The 21,406-nt window shown below is 45.0% G+C and overlaps 4 protein-coding genes across 9 annotated transcripts in view; 2 read left to right on the top strand and 2 right to left on the bottom strand.

Annotated features, from left to right (window-relative positions):
• Nucleotides 1-516, bottom strand: part of MIER1 (MIER1 transcriptional regulator) — a 31,205-nt gene extending 30,689 nt beyond the window's left edge. The window contains exon 1 of the mRNA XM_086842928.1: nt 78-516. The gene's annotated coding sequence lies outside the window, so the exon portion shown is untranslated. The remainder of the gene's footprint in view (nt 1-77) is intronic.
• Nucleotides 473-13,304, top strand: DNAI4 (dynein axonemal intermediate chain 4). Of its 2 annotated transcripts, XM_023932273.2 has the most exons (17): nt 473-611; nt 2,201-2,336; nt 3,376-3,449; nt 4,119-4,201; nt 4,363-4,510; nt 5,312-5,451; nt 6,178-6,327; nt 6,867-7,031; nt 7,333-7,538; nt 8,600-8,683; nt 9,342-9,493; nt 10,462-10,607; nt 10,752-10,873; nt 11,418-11,516; nt 11,862-12,088; nt 12,713-12,866; nt 13,160-13,304. In XM_023932273.2, exons 1-17 carry the CDS (start codon nt 580-582, stop codon nt 13,202-13,204), a joined length of 2,163 nt encoding a protein of 720 aa, XP_023788041.2. In that variant the 5' UTR covers nt 473-579; the 3' UTR covers nt 13,205-13,304. The 2 variants fall into 2 exon arrangements, with proteins under 2 accessions (XP_023788041.2, XP_023788042.2); XM_023932274.2 differs by lacking the exon at nt 6,178-6,327 and having other exon boundaries at nt 504-611.
• Nucleotides 1,966-18,538, bottom strand: DYNLT5 (dynein light chain Tctex-type family member 5). 5 transcript variants are annotated; one of them, XR_015274169.1, is made up of 5 exons: nt 17,852-18,294; nt 17,206-17,392; nt 6,535-6,583; nt 2,481-4,597; nt 1,966-2,413 (listed from the first exon to the last, which is right to left on the bottom strand). XR_015274169.1 is itself a non-coding variant. In XM_086842932.1 (5 exons), exons 1-5 carry the CDS (start codon nt 18,493-18,495, stop codon nt 6,382-6,384), a joined length of 468 nt encoding a protein of 155 aa, XP_086699058.1. In that variant the 5' UTR covers nt 18,496-18,538; the 3' UTR covers nt 5,928-6,381. The 5 variants fall into 5 exon arrangements, 4 of the variants coding, with proteins under 4 accessions (XP_086699058.1, XP_086699056.1, XP_086699057.1 ...); XM_086842932.1 differs by lacking the exons at nt 1,966-2,413; nt 2,481-4,597 and adding exons at nt 5,928-6,418; nt 18,426-18,538 and having other exon boundaries at nt 17,852-17,976; XM_086842930.1 differs by lacking the exons at nt 1,966-2,413; nt 2,481-4,597 and adding an exon at nt 5,928-6,418.
• Nucleotides 12,874-16,492, top strand: INSL5 (insulin like 5). The gene is made up of 3 exons (XM_086842933.1): nt 12,874-13,159; nt 14,677-14,982; nt 16,202-16,492. Exons 1-3 carry the CDS (start codon nt 13,024-13,026, stop codon nt 16,435-16,437), a joined length of 678 nt encoding a protein of 225 aa, XP_086699059.1. The 5' UTR covers nt 12,874-13,023; the 3' UTR covers nt 16,438-16,492.
• Nucleotides 18,539-21,406: the final 2,868 nt, after the last annotated feature.

The raw sequence follows: 21,406 nt of genomic DNA, 5'->3' as shown, positions 1-21,406 counted from the left end.
CCACCCCAAATAAACAGAGAAAAGATGCAGAACCGGCGGTAATTCACCGTGTCCTCCCTGCAGCCCCGGTGCCTCACCTGCCCGGCTCAGCGCTGTCCCCGGACCGGCGCGGGGCAGCGCCCGGCGCGCACGTCGGGCATCGCGGCTGTGTCACAGCGAGGACACCGCGGCCCTGCCTTGTGTTAAACGCTTCGGCTGTGCACGGCTCACGCACGCCCGGCGCCTCCGCCGAGGAGCCGCATCCCCGACCCTCACACGCTCCCCGCGGGCGGTGCCGAAAGAACCGGCGGGCGCGACTTTGCTGACTCAGGGGTGAATCCCCCCCCGAGCGAGGCGCTGCAGCCCCGCGGGAAGGCCGAGGCGCCGGCGGGGCGGTGTCGCGGCGGGCGCGGACAGCGCTGGTTCGGTGACACGGGGCGGGGGCGGGACCCGAACCGGGGTCCAGGGACGGCCCGGGGCTGCGGCCGCGAGCACAGCGTGGCCCGCGCGCCGAGCAGCGACCAATCGGCAGCGCCCTTGCTGGCGGCCAATCCCCGCGCCGCGTCTTGGGAGGCGTTGCCGTGGTAACGGTGCGACGCCATGCTGGGCCCCGCTGGGCTGCGGCCTCCGCCGTGAGTGAGACCGGATCGGCCTAAAACTCCAACGTTTTTGAAATTAAAAGGCTTAAAAACCTTTGAAATGCCTTGGAATAGATGATAAATTATAATAGAGACTCAATTGTAATAGATCATTAATTATGATTAATGACTGGGAAAATTTTCTTTATTATAAATGGATTATATCCCTTAAAATGCTTAGTTCTGCATAATAATATATAATAAATTATATTCTGTAATAATAAATTATATAAATGGCTAAAATTGTTAATGATAAATGGTTTACATCCCTCAAAATAAAGGGTAACATTTAATGAATTATAATGTGCAATAAATTATATTCTATTTTAAGTCATAATAAATCAATGGTAAGGCGCCTTTATTATAAATGGTTTACATATTTAAATTAATGGGTAATAGATAATGAATTGTAATATATACTAAATTATATTCTATAATAAATTATAAGGCATAAGAAGTTATAACAAATAAATAGTCAAAAACCCTTCTTATAAATGGTGGAAATCCTTTACAATAATTGGTAATATGTAATTATGATATAAAATTAATTATAATAAATGGCTGCAGTCCTTTCTTATAAATGGTTAAATTATTAATATATAATGAATTATAATATTTGATAAATTATAATCAATAAATGGCCACAATCCCACAATCTTGTATTATAAATGGTTTACATCCCTTAAAATAAATGGTAATACATAATAAATTACAATATATAACACATGACATTCTATAATATGTCATAATATATAATAATTTATGATAAATAAATTAATGTTTTAAATCCTTATTTATTATTATTATTTATTATATTATTATATTGATTACAAAGGAGTTTATATAGCCTAAAATAATTGGCAATACATTATACTTTATAAAAATCCTTTATTATAAATGGCTAAAATCCTTTAAAATAATTGGTATTTTATAGTAAATTATAATATATTTGAAATAGTAACAATCCTTTGTTATAAATGGTTATAAATGGTTAAAATCCCTTAAAATAATTGGTATTTTGTAATAAATTATTATACATTAAAAATGGTAAAAATCCTTTGTTATAAATGGTTATAAATGATTAAAATCTTTTCAAATAACTGGTAAAAATAAGTTATAATATATAAGAAATGGTAAAAATCCTTTCTTATGAATGGTTTACCTACTTTAAAATATTTGATAATATCTAATTAGTTATATAAGAAATTGTAAGAATCCTTTATTATGAATTGTTAAAATCCTTTCAAATAATTGGTTATAATATATAAGAAATGGTAAAAATCCTTTCTTATGAATGGTTTGCATCCTTTAAAATATTTGGGAATATAAAATCAATTATAATACATTAGAAATTGTAAGAATCTTTTATTATAAATGGTTAAAATCCTTTCAAATAATTGCTAATAATAAGTTATAATACATTAGAAATGGTAAAAATCCTTTCTTCTGAATGGTTTACATCCTTTAAAATATTTGGGAATATAGAATCAATTGTCATAAATTGGGAATTGCAATAAACAGTCAAACCTTTATAATTAATTTGATATTTTATAAATATAAATATTATAATGTGGTGATTCCAGGGCAGGGCTGGGAGCAGCAGCAGCAGCTGGACACGCTGGAGCCACCAAAGCCCCGAATTCCCGGAGAACTTCCAGGGTTTTCCATGGAAAACCCGCACGGAGAGGGGTCCTGGTGGGCAGCCAGGGAGCTGTGCAGGTGAGATGGTCCTTGGGACATCCTTGGGAAAAGTGGGAAAATCTCCAAACACACCTGAGGGATGGATTACAGAAACTCTGGAATGGCTGGGTTGGGAAAAGTGGGAAGAGCCCCAAATCCTCCTGCAGGAAGGATCACAGAAACTCTGGAATGGTTGGGTTGGGAAAAGTGGGAAGGATCACAGAAACCCTGGAATGGTTTGAGTTCAGAAAAGTGGGAAAAGCCCCAAATCCTCCTGCAGGAAGGATCACAGAAACCCTGGAATGGTTTGAGTTCAGAAAAGTGGGAAAAGCCCCAAATCCTCCTGCAGGAAGGATCACAGAAACCCTGGAACGACTGAGTTGGGAAAGGCGGGAAAAGCCCCAAATCTACCTGGGGGAAGGATCACAGAAACCCTGGAATGGTTGGGAAAAGTGGGAAAAGCCCCAAATCCTCCTGCAGGAAGGATCACAGAAACCCTGGAATGGTTGGGTTGGGAAAGGTGGGAAGAACAGTGGAGCCCTGGAATGGCTGGGTTGCACTTCCAAGCTCATCCCATTCCCAAGGGCAGGGAGCTCCCACCATCCCAGGGTGCTCCAAGCTGGCTTTGGACACTTCCAGGGATGGGGCAGCCCCAGATTGGGAATAATTCACATTTCTAATCCGAGATTTGTTACTGGAGCAGCTCCTGTCCTCACCCCAAATCCAGAATATTCTCCAAACGTAACCTGGGAATCATTTAAGAGCCTTACAGACCTTCCTGAAAAAGATGTGTAATTGCTCATCTGATTTATTTGGCTGCCCTGTTAATTGGACTGGATTAATCAGAATCAATAATTCACTCTTGGTGCTCGTTGTGGAATAAATGAGCTGGAAAAGCCACAGGGAGAAGCAGAAGTGGGTCTGACAGTGATGGGAATGTGGCTTTTCCCAAAGAATCCCAGCAAACTGGAGCTGATCCCTGCAGGAAAACAGGAATGCAGAGCCTTTCCAAGTGCTCTCCCTATTCCTTGGGTGGGAACACAAGGAAATTATCCTGATTATTTCAATTTTTCTTCAGGTTTTTGATGATGAAGGGAAGAACGTGACACCCCATCCCCTGTTCCAGCCAGACCCAAACGCTGCTGTACCCAGGCAAGAAAACTTTTATTAAGTATTTTATCTGTTTTAGTGATATTTACTAAGTGCAGACAGCCCTTTATGCAAAAAAAAATATGAAATATATAAACCAAAATGTTGAACTAAAAACATTAAAAATAGCAGTTCATCTATCAAAATATCTTTAACATAATAAGAATTCTCAGCTTTAATAATATTTAAGCAAGTTACCTCTGTGTGATTATGTGCATCCATTTCCAAAAATGCTCTTAAACAAAAAAATTTGGAGTTGAAACTCCTAAATTATGTTTCACCACATTTTGATTTACAAAGCTCCAGCACAGAGGGAAAAAAACCAAAGACTTGGGGCTGACAAACTCAATTAAATCGTGCAAAGAATGTAAACAATTATTGGTGTTTTAAATGAAAAGTCCTGAGCCACAGCATTAGCAAAAGGCAAGGAATAATTGTAATTATTTCCAATCTATAATTACAATTGTAAACATTGATTTCTGAGAGGAAGAGATTGCTTTTTTTGGCCATGTTTCCATGCTGGCAGTTCCAAAGGACAATCCCAGGGGTCGGGATATCAACCAGGAGCAAATATACATTAAAAAAATGACTTAAAAATACAAAGTACCTTCAGAAAATAAACACTTTTTGTATTTTTTTGAGACAATTTCTGTTTGTTTCTTGTCCCTGAAGGACAAATGGAATCAGCACATCACCAACCAAGTCTGCCTTAGATGAAACAGAACCTCAACAAGACCCAGCTTTGAGCTTGTCTGGTAAAGAACACACCCAAGAATTAGAAATTTAATATATAAAGTTATATATTCTGGGCTTTGTAAGACCCTGAGCCAGCCCAGGGCCTTCCAGCACTTCCAGAATTAATTTTCCCATGAATTTAGAGCAGCAAAGGTGTTGTTTGTCACCCTGGTTTTTCCAGCTGTGCGGGAGGAGGGGGAAGCAGCGCTGACGGAAGCGGAGCTGGAGCAGAGGGTGGATATTTTCCTGTCAGAGACAGACACGCTCTGGATGTTGGATCTGCCAACTGCTGTGGTGTCCACGGAGGCAGAGGAAGCTGTGAGAGTTCTGTAAGTCAGCTGGCACCCATTCCTCTGAGAGCAAAACCTCCATTTCCCACAGCTCCGTGTTCTCAGTGAAATTCTTCCTCCCTTCCACTGAAAAATGACAGCAGGTTAGGAAAACGCAGGGCTGGAGGAGGGTGATAATTTGATTTTCATGAAAACAGGAAGACATTTCAAACTGCTGCATTGATTCTTGTGTGTAGCTTCTAATTAATTAATATTAATATAATATTAATTAAGAATATTATATTAATTATAATTATATTATTATTGTATAGTATATCCTATACTATAATATATATTATATAATATATATATTGTTATATACAATTATATATTATTATATATTATTATATATTATTAATATATTATTATATTATTATTATATTATATTAATATAATATTAATTTAGAGTTAAACATAGCAGGCAGCTCCCCTTGGTTATCCTGGACTGCCAAAACTTCGGTGGAAATGCTGAAGTAGAAAAGGAGAAGTTTCCTTTTTGTCTCTTGATGCTCTGCCTTTCACTCCCAAGTGATGAGAGCTCTGAATTCCCCCAAAGTTCACAGGCAGCTGGAAGAGGGAAATTTGCTTTGTTTTGGGCTGTTTCTGTTCCAGAACAGCACCACAAAGATCAGAAAGAGCTGCTGAATGACACCAAGACTGAAATAGCATCCAGCAATCCAAAAAGCAGGAAATTTAAGCCTTGGAAAAACCTCTCCTGATCAACTCCTTGTTAAAGACACTGAGAATTCCAGGCAGAATTTTTCCAGGGAGTCCCCAGCCAGTGTTTCCTTTGTTTTCCAGGGAGAGGAATAAGATTTATACAGAGATTTGCAAGGCTAAAATTGGCAGTGAGTACTTTGAAGAAAAAATAGTGCAAACCTTCTCTGGAGCTGCCAAAAACAAGGAAATGCAATGTGAGACAATCACCGTGGCAGAGAAAGGTAAACCAGGGCAGGAGACTGAGAAAAGGGAATTTTTTACTTCCAGCTCTAAGCAGGAGATGTTTCCTCAACTTCCAGAGCTTTCAGTTCAGACAGAACAATGTGGGTTGTGGTGGCCTTTTGTGCCCCTCCTAAATCTTGAATTTAGTGCTGGAACACTGAATCCATCGCAATAAAATTGTTATTAGTGCTCCCAGAGAATGTTGCTTTTGTGTGAAAAAGGCAAAAAATAAAATAAAATAAAAAATGGGGAATGCTATCCCAAACACTTTTCCTAAAACGAGGGAATAAACCCCAAAAATAGATCACCATCTGTTTGGAAAAGCTATTTGCCACTTTTTTTGTGTGGCTGGAGCATCAGCAGGGCTCATTCCAACCCCTGAGCACATCAAGGCAAATTTTGGGTGGGAGTTGGCCCTGCTCAAAACCCCAAAAAAACCCTGATGGAACTGCAGCAGTCACACCACACCAGGAACTTTAAAGTTATTTTATCTTCTTTTAATGATTCTTATTAAACACTGGCAACCTTATCTGTAAATTTGTAAAAGATAACACTTAAAAGATGAAATTAAAATATGGAATCAAAAACATCCGTTCAAATCTCGACATCTTTGGAAGCAGAGCTGGTTCCAAAGCCCCCCCAGCCCAGGAGTTGGGGTGTAGGGAGCTCCTTGCAGTAATGGACCAAAACAAGAGCCCCTGTGTGAGTGGGAAATTCATTCCCAGGGATGATGGTGACTTCCTGGGATTTGGATCATTCCCTGAATGCCTCAGAACCTACAGAGACAGAAGAACCCAGAGCCCCAGCAGGGCAAAGCAGCAAATCTCCCACAGCTGAAGAGCACGCTCAGGCTGTGGCTGTCCCTGCTGCCAGAGGTAACATTTTCCATTTCTGTTCTCATCCTCCTCAACCAGGCCCATCCCTGGGATTTATGGGGAAAACTTCCTAAAAAACGCTGCCTGGAACCTGCAAGAGAGTTTGCTAAAAGAATCTTGGACAGGGCTGCCCTTCTCTGCACACTGCCATCAGAAATGATCTTAAATAAAGACAAATACTCAGGGATGAGGTTTGCTGGTACTCACTTTAAAAAAGTAGAAGCAAAACACCACTTGTGAAAAATTCCAGAAGTACCTGAAAAAGATAAGAAAATTATAGAAAAAAGTTAAGATGATAAAATTAAAAGAAAAGAAAACTATAGCAAGAAACAAAAAATCTTAGTTAAAGTATTATTTTGAATTCTCTGCTTTTTGCAAGTGGAGAATTTTCATCCTTTGATTTTATTGTGTGCAATTTTATCCCATTTATCTCTTATCAGGCAGCATGGGCCTGTTGGACTCTGTGATCCTTGTGGATCCATTCCAACTTGGAATATTCCCATGATTCTGTGATCCAGTTTTTTCCATGATCATTGCAGAGCCTGCTGTTCCTGCCAGGAGCCACGAGGAGAAGGAATGCCATTCAGAAACCATCTTAACCTCAGCAAACCTGCAGCAGGATTTAGTTGTCATGGAGAGGATTCTCATGGAGAACATTTTTCAACCCAAACTCGCAGTTTATCGGCAGATTCCTGTCCTCATAGGTTTGTTCCTTGCTCAGTTCCCTCTTTCCAGCCAAAATTTCCTCATTTTCCACAGAAATTCCTCACTTTTGACTGGGTAGCTAAACCCACCTGCAGCAGAGCTGGCTCGCTCCAGCCCAATCCAGCTTCCAATTTTAGCCACAGTTTTACAAGTCAGGATATCTCAATTCCTCAAATTTTCACTTATTTTTGGTTATTCCTACAATCTATTTGCTGAAAGGGTAAATTTTTCCCCTGGTATGAATAATTAGAGCGAGGTAAGTGGAATGTTCCTGCTCAGATTCCACACCGTGCGTTTCAGAACCTGTCGTTACCTCAGACACTAAGGCAGAAGAGGATGAGGAGGACGAGGAGGAGGAGGATGAGGAGAAGCAGGAGGAGGCACCAGAAGCAGATGAAAGCCCAGCAGAAGATGCAGGTCCCAGGCTGGAGCAGCTGTGGTCGTACAGGTGTGATTTAACCAGCGGCCGCAGCGTGAGCAGCATGGCTTGGAACAAAGCGAACCCTGTGAGTGCACAAATCCTCCCTGAGCCACTCACAAACTGGGACCAGCAGCTGGTGCTGCCAAGAAACTCCTGGTTTTGGCTGCTTTGCTGGGAGGGATCTCAGAGCTGGAGCCAATCCCTCTTGCTGCTCTTCTACAGAAAAAGATGAAAGCTTTCATCTACAGGCTGCACTAGGCTTGCCCTACACGTGGATCATCATGGATTTAATTGGCCCAGAATTCCATTAATTGCTCCAGTTTACCCTGAACAGCGATTTTAATAGATGTTGGTCCGCTCTAAAATTAAAATTTAACCCCTGCTGCTAAACTTTATTGTCACTGATAAGAGTTTATTTGTGGTAGTTTAGACACCACGTCTTTGTCTCTAACAGGAACCTCCCAAAAAAGCAGAATTCCTCAAAATTTAAGGGTAAGATGAACAATAACAGCACAGAAGCCTTTAATCTGGTCATGTAAAGTTCTGTTTTCCCAAGACAACTCACTTATTAAACAAAAATAATGAATGGAAGAGAGGTAGAAAGCAGCTGAGGGTGAGAAACAGAAACCCAGTGAGGGGAAAAAAAAGAAAGAAAATAAAAACCATTCCATACTTTTAGTGCACCAAATATTAAAAAGTTAGATACTTTTAGAGAGTTCAGTCTTAGAATACAGGGCAAGCAATCAGCTACCTTTAAAATGTGAGTTTCACAAACTACTTGTTGAGTGAAAGAAAAGAAAAATTAACAGAGATGAAGGCTAAAGACTTGCTGCTGGTTTTTATTTCTGCCTATGGAAAGGAATGAAGGGAATTCCCTGTGGAAAGCTAAAAGCCAGGAGTTTGAGGTGTTCTCTGAAGCTCCTTTTACAGCTAACTCTGATGAGAAAAAAATAAGATGTATTCTTCTGTACTCCACTAAACAATGCACACGAAAATATGATTCCAGAGCAACGTATCTCCTGTTCCTCCCTGCATAGGACAGAAGCTTTGTTATTCCAGACTTCACCCTGACACAAAGGTGCCTTTGGAAATGCCCTGCTGATTTCCAAGAGGATCTGAGATATTGCTGTTGCTCTGTGCTTGCAGGATCTCCTGGCAGTTGGGTACAGAGAGTTTGTTTCTCTCAAGAAGAAAGGCCTGGCTTGCTGTTGGTCACTGAAGAACCCCATGGTAACGAGCCCCTTTGTTTGCTTTTCCTGCAATCTGCTTTTCTCTGGACAATTTCTGCTTTATTTGCCTTTGAACTACAATTATTTACTCTTAACTTCTCCCAACACTGGCAATAAAAAAGGAAATTTCATAGATGTAACATTTACACCTCTGCAGATCCATCTGAAAAGGAATCCTTTTAAAACCAGCCATTAAAAAAAAAACAAACCAAACTATTTGGAAATCTGAGTTACAAACTATCCCAGTAAAAAAATTCTGATTGCTGTAAATGACAACATCTCAGTTTGATTTCTACTACAAACTTCTCATGGCCAAAACTGTATTAGACTAATTGAAACCAGGCAGAGTCAAATCTTTGATGCGTCTTTACCACACCAAACACTCTCATGATTCTCTGCTGTTACCATAGACACTTTTAGGTGTTTGGTTTGGAGTAACCCTACCTAACTTAATTTCCAGTGTCATAGTTCTGCACTTTTCCCTAATTTTATCAGTTGTAGCAAGAAATACACGGAGCCAGTCAGAAGAGAGGATCATTTCTGCTCACTGTGGCCACCACCACTTGAGTTTCCCAGCAGACATTTAAGGCCCAGGGTTAAGAAAAGAGAGGTAAATAATAACCCAGCTGACAGCCTCACTGTGTTTCTCTCCTGGGCAGTGGCCAGAGCGCATTTTCCGCTGTGAGCACGGCGTCACAGCTGTGGATTTTTCCCTGGCAAGGCCCAACCTGTTGGCGGTTGGGATGGCCAATGGACGCGTGGCCATCTACGACGTGCGGAGCCGGAGGGACGCGGCGCTGCTGGACAGCAGGTCAGCCTGGCAGCTCCCCACACCCTCTGATTGGCCTTGGAAATACAATTATTTACTCTTAACTTCTCCCAACGCTGGCAGTAAAAGAGGGAATTTGATAGATGTAACTGTTGGACAGCAGGTCAGCCTGGCAGCTCCCCACACCCTCTGATTGGCCTTGGAAATACAATTATTTACTCTTAACTTCTCCCAACGCTGGCAGTAAAAGAGGGAATTTGATAGATGTAACTGTTGGACAGCAGGTCAGCCTGGCAGCTCCCCACACCCTCTGATTGGCCTTGGAAATACAATTATTTACTCTTAACTTCTCCCAACAAAAGAGGGAATTTGATAGATGTTTACACCTCTGCTGATCCATCTGAAAAGGGATCCTTTTAAAACCAGCCAGAGGCAAATTATGGAGGCAAACTTTGGGAAGGGGCAACAAAGCAGTGCCATTCCCTCACCCTCTAAGCAATTGCAGCTCTTTACCCTCAGCCATAATTTATATTCTGTGTCCTGACTAGGACAACCCAGCCCTGGGTAATAAATCCTTATTTATTTACCAGTGGTGGCTTTTGGTGCTTTCTCTCTGATCCCTCTTGCCACAAATGGAGAGAATATCAGAATAAGTGAGGGGTGAGCAGGAATTAAGAAGAAAATGAGAGAGGGGATGGGTGGTGATGAGGGAAGCACCTGCCCTAAGGGCAGCTCCCCAGGTCTCAGGCACTCTCCTACAAGGTGCAGACTGATTTCATGGTGCAAGCACATGAACAGTGCCCTGAAACTGATTATCAAGCATGTTTAATAAAGAAACATTTTCCTGAAGAAAACAACCAATGGCCAGACCATTTCTTTAAAAGAAGAGCTAAACATTTCTGTTATAAGAGTTAACACTCGTTATAAAGCGGAAGCTTAATTATTTTTCAAACACATTGTCTTGTCTTTGCTGATCTGTGATTAACCACGTGTATTTTTTTGTGTGCCAGTGCATCCCTAAATAAACACAAAGGTCCTGTGTGGCAGCTGAGGTGGGTGCAACAGGACAGAGGTGACAAAAAAGAGAGGCTGATGTGCATCTCAGGAGATGGGCGAGTGACCCAGTGGTTCATCCAGCAAAGGCTGGATTGCTTTGGTGAGCACCTGAAACCTCTCCCTTTGGTTCCAGCTGACATCCTTTACACCAGATATCCCACAAAACACTTGAGAGCTGCTGGCCATCCCAAAGCAGCACCAGTTCCTCACAGCCTTCTGACAAAACCTCCTGCTCTTTGCACAGATGTGATGAAAATCAAGAGAACACAAAGCGGGAAGAAAAAATTACCAGGTGAGAGAGAAAGGAAAAGTGAAGCTCCCATATCACAACAGGCAGCTGGGATGTGCTTTGACTTCCATCCAGAGGTAGGCTCAGAAAGCCCATCCTGGCTGGAGTGTTAGCCAGGAAAGCTCTGCAGCACGGGTGGGATGCTCAGCTGGAGCTGCTTTAGTGGGAACCAGCCAGGGACTTGGCACTGCTATTAAAATCATATTAATTTTGAAATAAATTGCTTTCTAGCTACTAAGATTTACCCCAAATGGGTAAAAAGGTGAAACAAGCCCTGTCCTTCCAGCCACATTACTGACATTTCCTTGGGCAGTTCCCCACTGGCTGGGTGTTCAACACCTCCCACATCCAGGACCCAGCTGAGCTTCTCTTCAGCCAGCTGAGTACTTCCTCCACAGAGCACTCCAAGAATTCATGCGTTTTCCACATGGATTGCTGAAAATCCAAGATCTTCAAGCCCCAGCACGTTGTGAACACACCCAGCAGATGTGCAACGTTGTGGTTCCACTTCAGCCACCACTCACAGGAGCTCCTCCTCGGCTCTGAACTCATCCAGTCCTGGATGATTTCTGCAGCAGTGAGAAATTCATCCAACCTAGGCTACTTTTCCATTTCTTTCAGGATTCTGATATTTTTCTTGCTGGAACAGAAGAGGGCCACATCCACTGCTGCTCTTGCTCAGGCAAGGAGCAGATTCTGGGGACGTACAGAGGCCACGAGGTGAGTGACACACTGTAAAAAAAGTAAGAGTTTCTTTGTTTATATTTAGGGAATGTGTGCAACAAAAGAAACCTAAACTTCTCCTATATTAGGAATGAATTCCCATAGCATAAGGCATCACAGTTTTACAGGATTATTTTCTACGCTGTCAGGATATTTATTAAAACTGGGACTGTAAACTGGTTTAAAGCTTTAGCTCTGGCTCTATTTTAAGACAGCAATCAGAAATCTGATTGTCCTGTAGAATTAAATAGTCTTACCAGTGGGAGGAAGGCTGGGTAGCTCTAGAAAAGATTCTGTAGCCCTACAGCAACACCAAGTTCTGGTTTGTTTCTCTCCAAACAGGGTCCTGTGTACAAAGTTGCCTGGAATCCCTCCAGCACAGACATGTTCCTCAGCTGCTCTGCAGACTGGAGCATCCTTTTGTGGCACCGGGATTCCTTCACCCCCCTTTTAACCTTCACTTCTGTCACAGCTTTTGTTCACGACATCAAGTGGGCTCCAAAATCCGCCTGCATCTTCGTAGCGGTGAACGAGAGGAGGGTGGAGTTTTGGGATCTGAGTGTCAGCATGTGAGTAATGACCCTTCTCAAGGCAGAGCCTGAAATTTTAATTGTCACACATCATTACCTCATCAGTGTTTTTATCACATCGTTACAGCCCCACACGCGGCTTCCTCAAACCCCACTGCATTTTGAAATACTCGTGGTGTAAAGGCAGGTGGTGGTTACCAGAGATTTGGGGTTAGAAGAGAAGGAGCTGGATGCCCCATGGAGCTGATAAAGTGCAAAACTGCCCTTTTTCTGCAGAAATTGTGGCAGAGTTAAAAGGAAAAATAACAAAACGGAGCTACTTTGGTAAAGATTGGATGGTCTGAAGTTGAGATGACTCAGTTACCTGTGACCTTGTCCAGCTGCTCAGGGTTTGGTGTTACTGACAGTGTGAAGCCCTGGTGGATCCAGAGCTCTGCCACATCCTGCAAATTACTAATCTAATAAAAATATTAACCACCACTCTCCAGGTTAGGACAGATTTTAGGCAAGCAGGATCTCTTAGTTAACAGCAGCTGGAATTTTTCTTGTGGCAGAGCCCAAACCAAGCACCGCCTCCCTTCCCGGTTTTTGAGATAACCCAGAAGTGAAACGTGCAGTTTTCAGCTGATAAATGCATGGTACCCATTAATTTTTGGATTTCAGCTTCCAGCCGGTGTTCTCCTGTGCTGCCATCCCTGAGGGGAATCTCAGCTCCATCCTGTTTGCCAGGAACGCCGAGTGCCTGCTCCTGGGGGACAGCAGTGGCCAGGTGGGGGTGTGGCAGCTGCACGAGCTGGCTGTCCCCAGCACAGAGCAGGTAGGGCTCATTCCTCAGCCAGGCAATTCTGGGAAACACCACCCAGCAGGGGGATACTGGAGTAGGTGGGATCACAATCCTAAAGGTGCTGGCTCCTGCTCTCCTGCTGCCACACCACTGGGAATTAATTTCCTTTAGAAACAAGAGGAATGTCTGCATGCTGCCAAGCGTGACAGCACGAATGCAACCCAACCTGGCCTGCCAAAAAGTGCTGTTTTCCAGCATTAACAGAATTCCGAAGAAGAATCAGGAATTCCAAAGAAGAATCAGCTCTTTTTCCTCTTCTTTTCCAGGTTGGTTCCTTGTGTGACATTGTTGCTTCTGCTGGAGCTGTTTAACAGTAGCTGATCTCCCTTCTCCTTCAGGAAACACTTGCTGTAGTATGAACATAAGTCAGTTATCCTTTTTTAATCAATAAAGTTTCTCTTTGAGGCTGCACTGCTTAGAAACTTCTTCCAAATGCCCTCAGTGTCCTCCTGGAAGTCCCCTCCTTGCAGGAGTGTTCACACATGGATGGCTTTCTCTGGAATCCTGATCATGGAAAGGTCTCCATAGTCTTTTCTCCTGGGGCCTTTATCCCTTCCTGCTTTTCCTCCCAAGCTCTTTTGTCCTTGGGTTGAAAGCAGGCAGTGTTTGGCTGCCTAGAGTGGGTTTTTTGAGGGGCAGAGAAGAAACAGAAAAAAATTACCCAGCTGGAGGATTTCCAGGCACTTCCTGCCCACAGGAAATGGGGAGCATCTCCAGAGGGGTGACTGAGCACAAGTTGTAGCCCTGCTGCTGAGCACATTACATATGGAAAGGTGTATTTTATAGATCCAGAACATCCAACCTCTCTCATTATCCTGACAATAAACACCCAGCACTCAAACACATCACTGAATTAAGGATCATTTGTGCTGCATTAACATCCACTTCCCTCTGTGTGCTGCACATCTGACAGGGGACATGCAAACTTCCCCCTGACATAAAATTCATCTTGGTGCATTTCAAAGAAAAGACACTCGTTAAGGTGAATCATTCGTTAATCATTATTATAAATCTGACCAAAATACACCCTATATTTTCCATTCATGCCCATGACTGTTTGCTTACTGCTAAAAAACAAGCTTTCTATAACCCACCCTGCACACAGTGAAAATTAATTACCTGTAACATTATGGTGCTGGAAAATCCTTGTGGTGCTAGGAAGGGCTCAATATCTCCCAAGTTCCTCGTGTATTTTGTCCTTAAACATGGAATTTCTGACCATATAATTGAGAAATTCCCTTCTAGAGGCATTTTAGTGCAAGGATTTTTTTATAGAAACCTAAATTACACTGAAGCCAACATTAGGAACCAATGAACTTCTGCTCCCAGAGCAGAGAATCCTGGCTGGGATACCAATACATGCCACACACCCCCTCTAGGGTGGATTTTCTCAGCAGTGCTTGGCCCTGCCAGTTTTTTTCCCACAAGCATCCACAGTTTAGCTGTAAACAAGCTGGGGGAGTGGAGAGGAGCATGGGAAGGAGTTCATTCCATTTTTCTTTGGGGTCACCAACAGAAGATGACCCCCATCAGGACTGGGCATCAGGTGTGTGGGGGACACAGACACCAAACCCATTAAGTAGAATCCATGTCACAAACACCCTTTTTTCCTGGCAGAACACACATTAACAGCATCCACCTAATCCATACCCCATAAACCTGTCACACCTCAGCTGTTTCCAGTAAAGCAGCTCCATAGACTTCAGAAATCTTTAATTTAACCTGACTGAGATCCCAAAGCACTTCAAACATGACCAGGAACAAGCAGTTTATTTGTTTTCAGCAAACATCACCGCACTCAGAGCGAGCTGGTACTCAGTGGAGTGGACAGACCGTCGGTATAAATGGGAAGGCTCCAGCAGAATTCCCCACTGGATCCCTTCTGCCCAGCTGGGAAAGCACCACGCTGGCAGCATGAGGGGCACGCTGCTGGCACTGGGCTGCCTCATCCTCCTGCTCCTGGCACGGGAAGGGGAAGGGGAAGGCCACAAGGTGAGGCTCTGCGGCAGAGATTTCATCAGAGCCGTGGTGTTCACCTGCGGCGGCTCGCGCTGGAAGAGGAACCTCCCTGGGCACCACGGCCTGCGCGGTGAGTACCGCCTGCAACATCCCAGGCTCTCCCCTGCCTGCTGCACCTGGATCCCAGGGGATCCCAGGGCATCCCAGGGCATTGGGAAGCAGCACATCCCCTTAGGCTGCCCTCAATGCCCACAGCTCCAGCCCTGCAGCATGGGCTGTGCCAGGAGAGCCAGCCAAGAGCTGCGGCTCCTCATGTTCCCTCTCCCTGCAGCTTCTCTGGCTCAGCTTCCTGGGCTATTTCACTAAAGAAAAAGAATTTAGACCAGGGTTTTCCAAGCTCACCTGAGGAACAGGATTCAAAGCAAGAAAACCTCTCTGCCATCACATTTCTAGGGACAGTGACAAGTTTTGCTGAAGTCGTTGCAAGTGTCTTACTGTGGTCTTCAGTTTCCCCACTAGAAAACAGAAACTCTCTAAAACTTTGTAATTAGACCATGTTGAATATCCACTCTGCAATTTAAGCACCTTCCCATGCTTTGGTGTATATTTATGCTTCTCAGCACGTGTCTTGATACTCAGAAAATTTTGATTTGACAGTCAGAAAATTCAACTATTACATGGGCAGTTAGAAATCTGTACTCTGACAGATTAAAATAAATAGAGAACAAGAAAATAACTGAGGCAGGTGACAGCAACAGAGGCTTTCTGCACTTCCTAAATCTGCATTTTGGGCAAATTCTCTTGTAGCAGCAGCTTTAAACAAATACAAAAGCAGTAACATGGGCAACCCCCTCCCCAGAATCTGCTGAAGAACCTTACTTTTAAAAAGTGAGAACTGCTACACCTTTACAGACTTCACAAGGCCCAGCTGTTGAAACTGAGGTGTTTCAACTGCAGCTGGATTGTAATTTCTGTGGGAACACCCAGAACTTTGGCACAGCTGATGTCTTAATGCAGCACCTGCAATTTAGGAAGCCCCCAGGTCCTGCTTAACGTGCTGGTCAAGAGCTTCTGACACATCAAATCACAGTTTTTCCTGGAGAAGCAAATATCTCAGTGTAAGACTCAAGGCAACACAGGACACTCCTCAAGAGAAATCCCTAAATGACTCGTTTTTAGCATGTTGATCACAGATTGTCCCTCACAATGAGGAGTCAGTGACGTGGTGCTCACATCAGAGGGTAACACTCAGCTCCCTGGCTGTAGCTTGGTCTGTCTCTCTAGTAAAGATAAAAAGCATAAATTACTTATCTTCCCATGACTTTTAACTTCTCATTTTCCTGCGGCAGAGAGTGAAAACCCCCAGCACTTCCCACACGAGGAGGAGGGTGACGCTGACTTCTCATCACAGCCAGAGCCGAGGCTGGGGATCCACAGCGAAGAGCCCCAGGATGTCAAACCTGAGCAAGACTTGCAAAACACCAGCAAAATCTCTGTGCTAAACAAGCGTGAGGCAGCCAAGCTGCTCACCACATCCTGCTGCAACGTGGGCTGCAGCAGGGCAGAGATCAGCTCCCTGTGCTGAAACGCAACAGCTCCGTGTCACAGCTCCCAGGGATTAAAACATGACATAAACCACAGTCCTTTCAGTTGTGTTCTTTAATTGTATCTTTTTGGGTGTTAAATGTCACAGTGCACACCAGCAAGTGGCTTCAGGTTGTCTGCATTTCACAGTGTTTACAGCGGGTTAAACTTTCAGTCATGAGTACATGAAGTGTTTCTACCCAACTAACTACTGTTCTGGGTTTCAGCTTTGCACCTAAAATGTAATAAAGTAAGCAATTTGTGATAGATTTGTTCTCTGACTCAGGAAAATCTAACAGCAGGTTTCAGCAGAGAAATAGGGGTGGCAAAAGATCTGGTTTCAGATTCAGAGCAAGGTCAGCCAGACCCCACCTCAGCAGGGAACAGCTGCAACAGGAGAGACTTAGAACCATCAGCACCAGCCCCAAAACCAGGCAGGCAAAACCTAAAATTCCATTTATTTCCTACTCCAGGAATGTTTCCAGGAGGAGAAGAGGGAAACCATTACTTACAGGGAATATTCTGAACACATTTCCCCAACACAGTAAGTTCTGCAAGCAGCAATTAGCTGCAAAACTGCCTTAGAAAATCACTTCCCAGAGAAAACTCTGGGAAAGACCCTTATTCCATTCGCCCAAAGGCTCACGTTGTAAAGCAGGTGAGAGCACCTTGGTCTTTCACAGATATTTTCAACAGAAAAGGGAAGGGTTAGGCTGTATCCATTTCTCCTGCTGCTAATCTCCACTACCTCCCTACTCAAAATACACACCGTAGACGTTTGCCACAGCAAAGAGCGAGGTGTTCTTGAACACGTAGGAGGAGAAGGTGTCAGTGTGGGGATCCCAGAGGCACCTGCTGCTGATCTGCAGGCTCTGCTGGCCCAGCTGCCCGATGTGAGCCACCACCACGATCTTGTACCTGGGCACCTGCAGCGCTTTCACCCGCGCCTTCACAACCTGCGGGGAAAAACAGATTTACTCCCTGGGGGATCAAAGATGGGGATGGATTTATAGCTGGGGAAAGGGGATGGTATTAAGCTGACAAGGAGGGCAGGGCTGGATGGGATATTGGGAAGGAATTATTCCCTGGGAGGGTGGGAAAGGGCTGGGATAGAATTCCCAGAGCAGCTGGGGCTGTCCCTGGATCCCTGGCAGTGCCCAAGGCCAGGCTGGATGGGTTTGGAGCAGCCTGGGACAGTGGGAGCTGTCCCTGCCATGGCTGGGGTGGCTCTGGGTGGGCTTTGAGGCCCCTCCTCACCCAAACCAGTCTGTAAATCTATTTATTAACTCCTACATGTCGGTACCCCCAGCTGAGCAACCCTTGCCGTTATCTCCACAGCCACCCCCAGCCTTCATCGTACACTTTATCGGGCTTTTGGGGGGATATTTGGGGCACCCCATGGGCAAATGTCCCACCTCGGCGATGTCCTTGGCCGCCTCCCGGCACGGCCCCGGCTCGTAGCGCTGCTCCCTCAGGGCGCTCCCCAGCACTTCCCTCAGGATCTCATCCACCGCCGCCACCGGGAAGCGCCCGCCAGGCCCTGCCAGGCAAAGCTCGGCTTTATCAGGGGAAAAAATCCCACCGCTGAAGGGTTTTTGGAGGGGCAATCGAGACCCACCCGGGCCGGGCTCGCCGGGGGTTTCGCCGCCCTCCATCGCCCTCAGCTGAGGAGGGGAGGCGGTGCCGGCAGCGGGGCCCGCCCGCCGCATTCCCGCTCCGCCTCCATCCTGTCACATTCCAGGCTTCTATCCCTTCTCATTCCCGGCCTCCATCCCCCCGCATTCCCGGCTTCTATCCCTCCACATTCCCGGCCTCCATCCCGCCACATTCCCGGCCTCTATCCCCCCGCATTCCCGGCCTCTATCCCCCCGCATTCCCGGCCTCTATCCCCCCGCATTCCCGGCTTCTATCCCTCCACATTCCCGGCCTCCATCCCGCCACATTCCCGGCCTCTATCCCCCCGCATTCCCGGCCCCCGGCATTCCCCACCCTCACGGCTGACTGTTCCTGCGGCTCCCACGGTTCCCCATCGTTCCCACAGCTCCCGGTGGATCCCCATGGCTTCCGTATATTCCTACAGTCCCTGGTGTCCCCACAGGTTCCCTCACATGTCCCCGTGTTTTCCACAGGTCTCTGTATTCCTTCACAGTCCCCAGCGGTTCCCATGGCTCCCACGTATCCCCACAGCTCCCACAGGTCCCTCTGTGTCCCCACAGGTCCCACAGGTCCCTGCATGTTCCCATAACTTGTCCCCACAGCCTGCCCAGGTCCCTGCAGCTCCCAGATGTCCCCTAAAGAATTCCACCTAAAGATTCCTAAAGGAACCTAAAGATTCCACGTGGCCCCATCCAAATGTCCCCACAGCTCCCTCTCCTGAGGGTCCCTGTGACCTCCTCAGGTCCCCACTGCCGCCCCAAATGTCCCTGCATCCCACAGAGATTCCCGTGATCCCTGTGGATCCTCACAGACCTCCCATGTCCCTACGGCCCTGAAGTGTCCCCATGGCCTCTGTGGGTCCCCCAACCCCACATCCCTCACGTCCCCACATCTCTCACGTCCCCACATCCCTCACGTCCCCACATCCCTCACATCCCCACATCCCTCACGTCCCCACATCCTCACGTCCCCACAGCCCCATTCCATCCCCACGGTCCCTGTGGACCCTCATGTGTCCCCACACGCCACCCTCGAGCCGTCCCCTTGCTGGGACACTGCACATAACTCCAGCAGGAATGATGGTTTTCAGAACAGGGACCCTTTTTTGGGACAAGAAGTCCTTTTTTGGGCCAGCCTCCAATCCCTCTGCCCGCTCCTCTGGTTGCTTCCGCACATGGAATCAAAACTTGCTCAGTAAAAGAAATGTTTTACCATTTTTTGTTTATTTTCAAGGAAAAAAATAATAATAATCACATTTAAATTGCAACTCAGTTGGGTATTTTGTGTGTTTCTTATGTATAGAATGAATAAACTTTGTTCTGACGTGGGGATTTCTTTGTCACAACGCTCTGCATGGTAAATAATTGCATATTTGAGAGTCGGTGAAATGGGTGACGGGGAGGATGGAGGAGAGACATTTATAAAAAACAGTATTTACAAAAATGATATCCACATAGTCGTACTCTAATCTATAAGGCAAGTAACATTTAAAATATGTTGTTTCATGATTATCTTCAACAAGTCAATACAACACATTCATATTACCAGTGGTCAAATACAAAGCTTCGCTGCAGTAGTCCCTGTGCAACAAACCTGTACGTCTTTTATAGTTTATTTTTTTATTTCTCTGAGAAGAGTAGGAAAGCAGCAAAGTTTTCATCACAGACTAAGCAGAACCTAGGCCATTGTGGACTGAAGGTATAATATATCTCATTGCACGTTTAGGCAGGAAAGGCCAGCCATTCATTAACTTATTTAACTTAAATCTTAAAAATAGACCTGTGTATCTTCATCCACAAATATTTATAAACATTTTATACACGAGGGAGTTCATTCAATGGCCCAGGGTGATACCTGGGGAGATTTGATTCACTGCTGGGGGGGTCACACTGGGCTTGTCTCACATCCTGGACCCTTCTCCTGCCAGCCCTGGGAGCTTCCCGGCACATCCCGACTCAATTCCTGGTTCAAACCACCACACATCTCCCTTTGTTTTATGTCACCCAAGCATCCAGAGGATTTCAACAACCTTACAACATTTGGGAGTGAAAAACCCCCTTCCTGCCCCAACACAGGGACAGCACACCCACAGCAATTCCCGTTTCCCCAGAAAACCTGGGATGATGAATGAGGGGTCCCAAAAGCCCCGCTGGGATCTGGTGTGTTCCACCACATCCTGCTTGTCCAAACCTTGGAAGAGAATCCCCACCATCCATTTGTGGTTCCAAGAACCACTGCCAGCAGCACCATCCCTCCTAGAGGGACAAGGGAAGCCAGGAAGGAGCAGGGAGTATTGCTGCAAATCTTTTCCTCGCAGTGAAACAAGAATTAAAATCCTGACTGGAATAATCCTGATTATCATAAAACCTCCCCAGCTCTACACGGATTCATTTCCTTGGGAAATGGTGAGGGAAAGAGGAACAGAAGAATTCTGGCAATGAAATGAAATCTTTGAGATGATAATTTCTAACCAGGAAAGTAAAACAGGATGATGTTGCTAATTTTGGTCATGACAAGCTTCAAAATGAAGATATTTTCATATAAAAGCAACAAAAAGGTGTGTGGGGGGGAAAGTTTGATTCTCTCTTAGGTAAATTAAAAATCTGTCACCTTTTCAGTGCACTCCAGCCATTTGAAAATGCTTCTGCTGGGAGAAAGAGAGGCGGTGACTTTTTTTTTAGGATGCTCCTGCTGGAGGAATCTTGGAGAGCAGCACAGGCCTGCTCTGCCTGGCTAAAAAGGGATGGCATTCCAACAGAAACTTCCAGGGATTTTTCCCCACTTGGGTCTTAAAAAATGATAGATAAAACCTGGAAGAGCAGAGTGAAGACAAATGAATTTAACTGAAATACCAAATGACAGCAAAAACAAGACTTAAACAGGGCAGTGATATTTACGAACAAATGCAGACACCAGATGAAAAGCTCATTATTTGCTGGGTTTTCCTACAATTGAGAGATTTCAGAGTTATTAAGAAATATTTTTAAAGTAGAAAACTGCTCTGAAATGTCTCCTGTGAGGAGCTGGCTGAGAATTGGGACTGCTTGCACCAAACAGCAGAAAAGGTGGCAGAAAAATCACCTCTTGCTCCCACCGTGTAAAATTCCAAGTCTGAAGGTGTCCGTGGGGGAAAACTCCCGCTCTGTCAGCAGGACCTCAACCCTGCAGGTGTGGGCTGCCAAATTCCCAGGGAAAATTCCTTGGGGAGAGGTCTAAAGGGAAAGGTGAGAGGAAGGAAGGGAGCTAAAGCCTTTCTGTGCATGCATCCACATTTTTATTACTGAATACCTGCTTTATTTATCCTCCTGTTTCCT

Source organism: Cyanistes caeruleus, chromosome 9, assembly GCF_971803275.1.
Source record: "Cyanistes caeruleus chromosome 9, bCyaCae1.hap1.1, whole genome shotgun sequence".
NCBI classification, from domain to species: Eukaryota; Metazoa; Chordata; class Aves; order Passeriformes; family Paridae; genus Cyanistes; species Cyanistes caeruleus.
The sequence above is the reverse complement of the archived record's forward strand: the minus strand, read 5'-3'. Positions and strand labels throughout refer to the sequence as shown.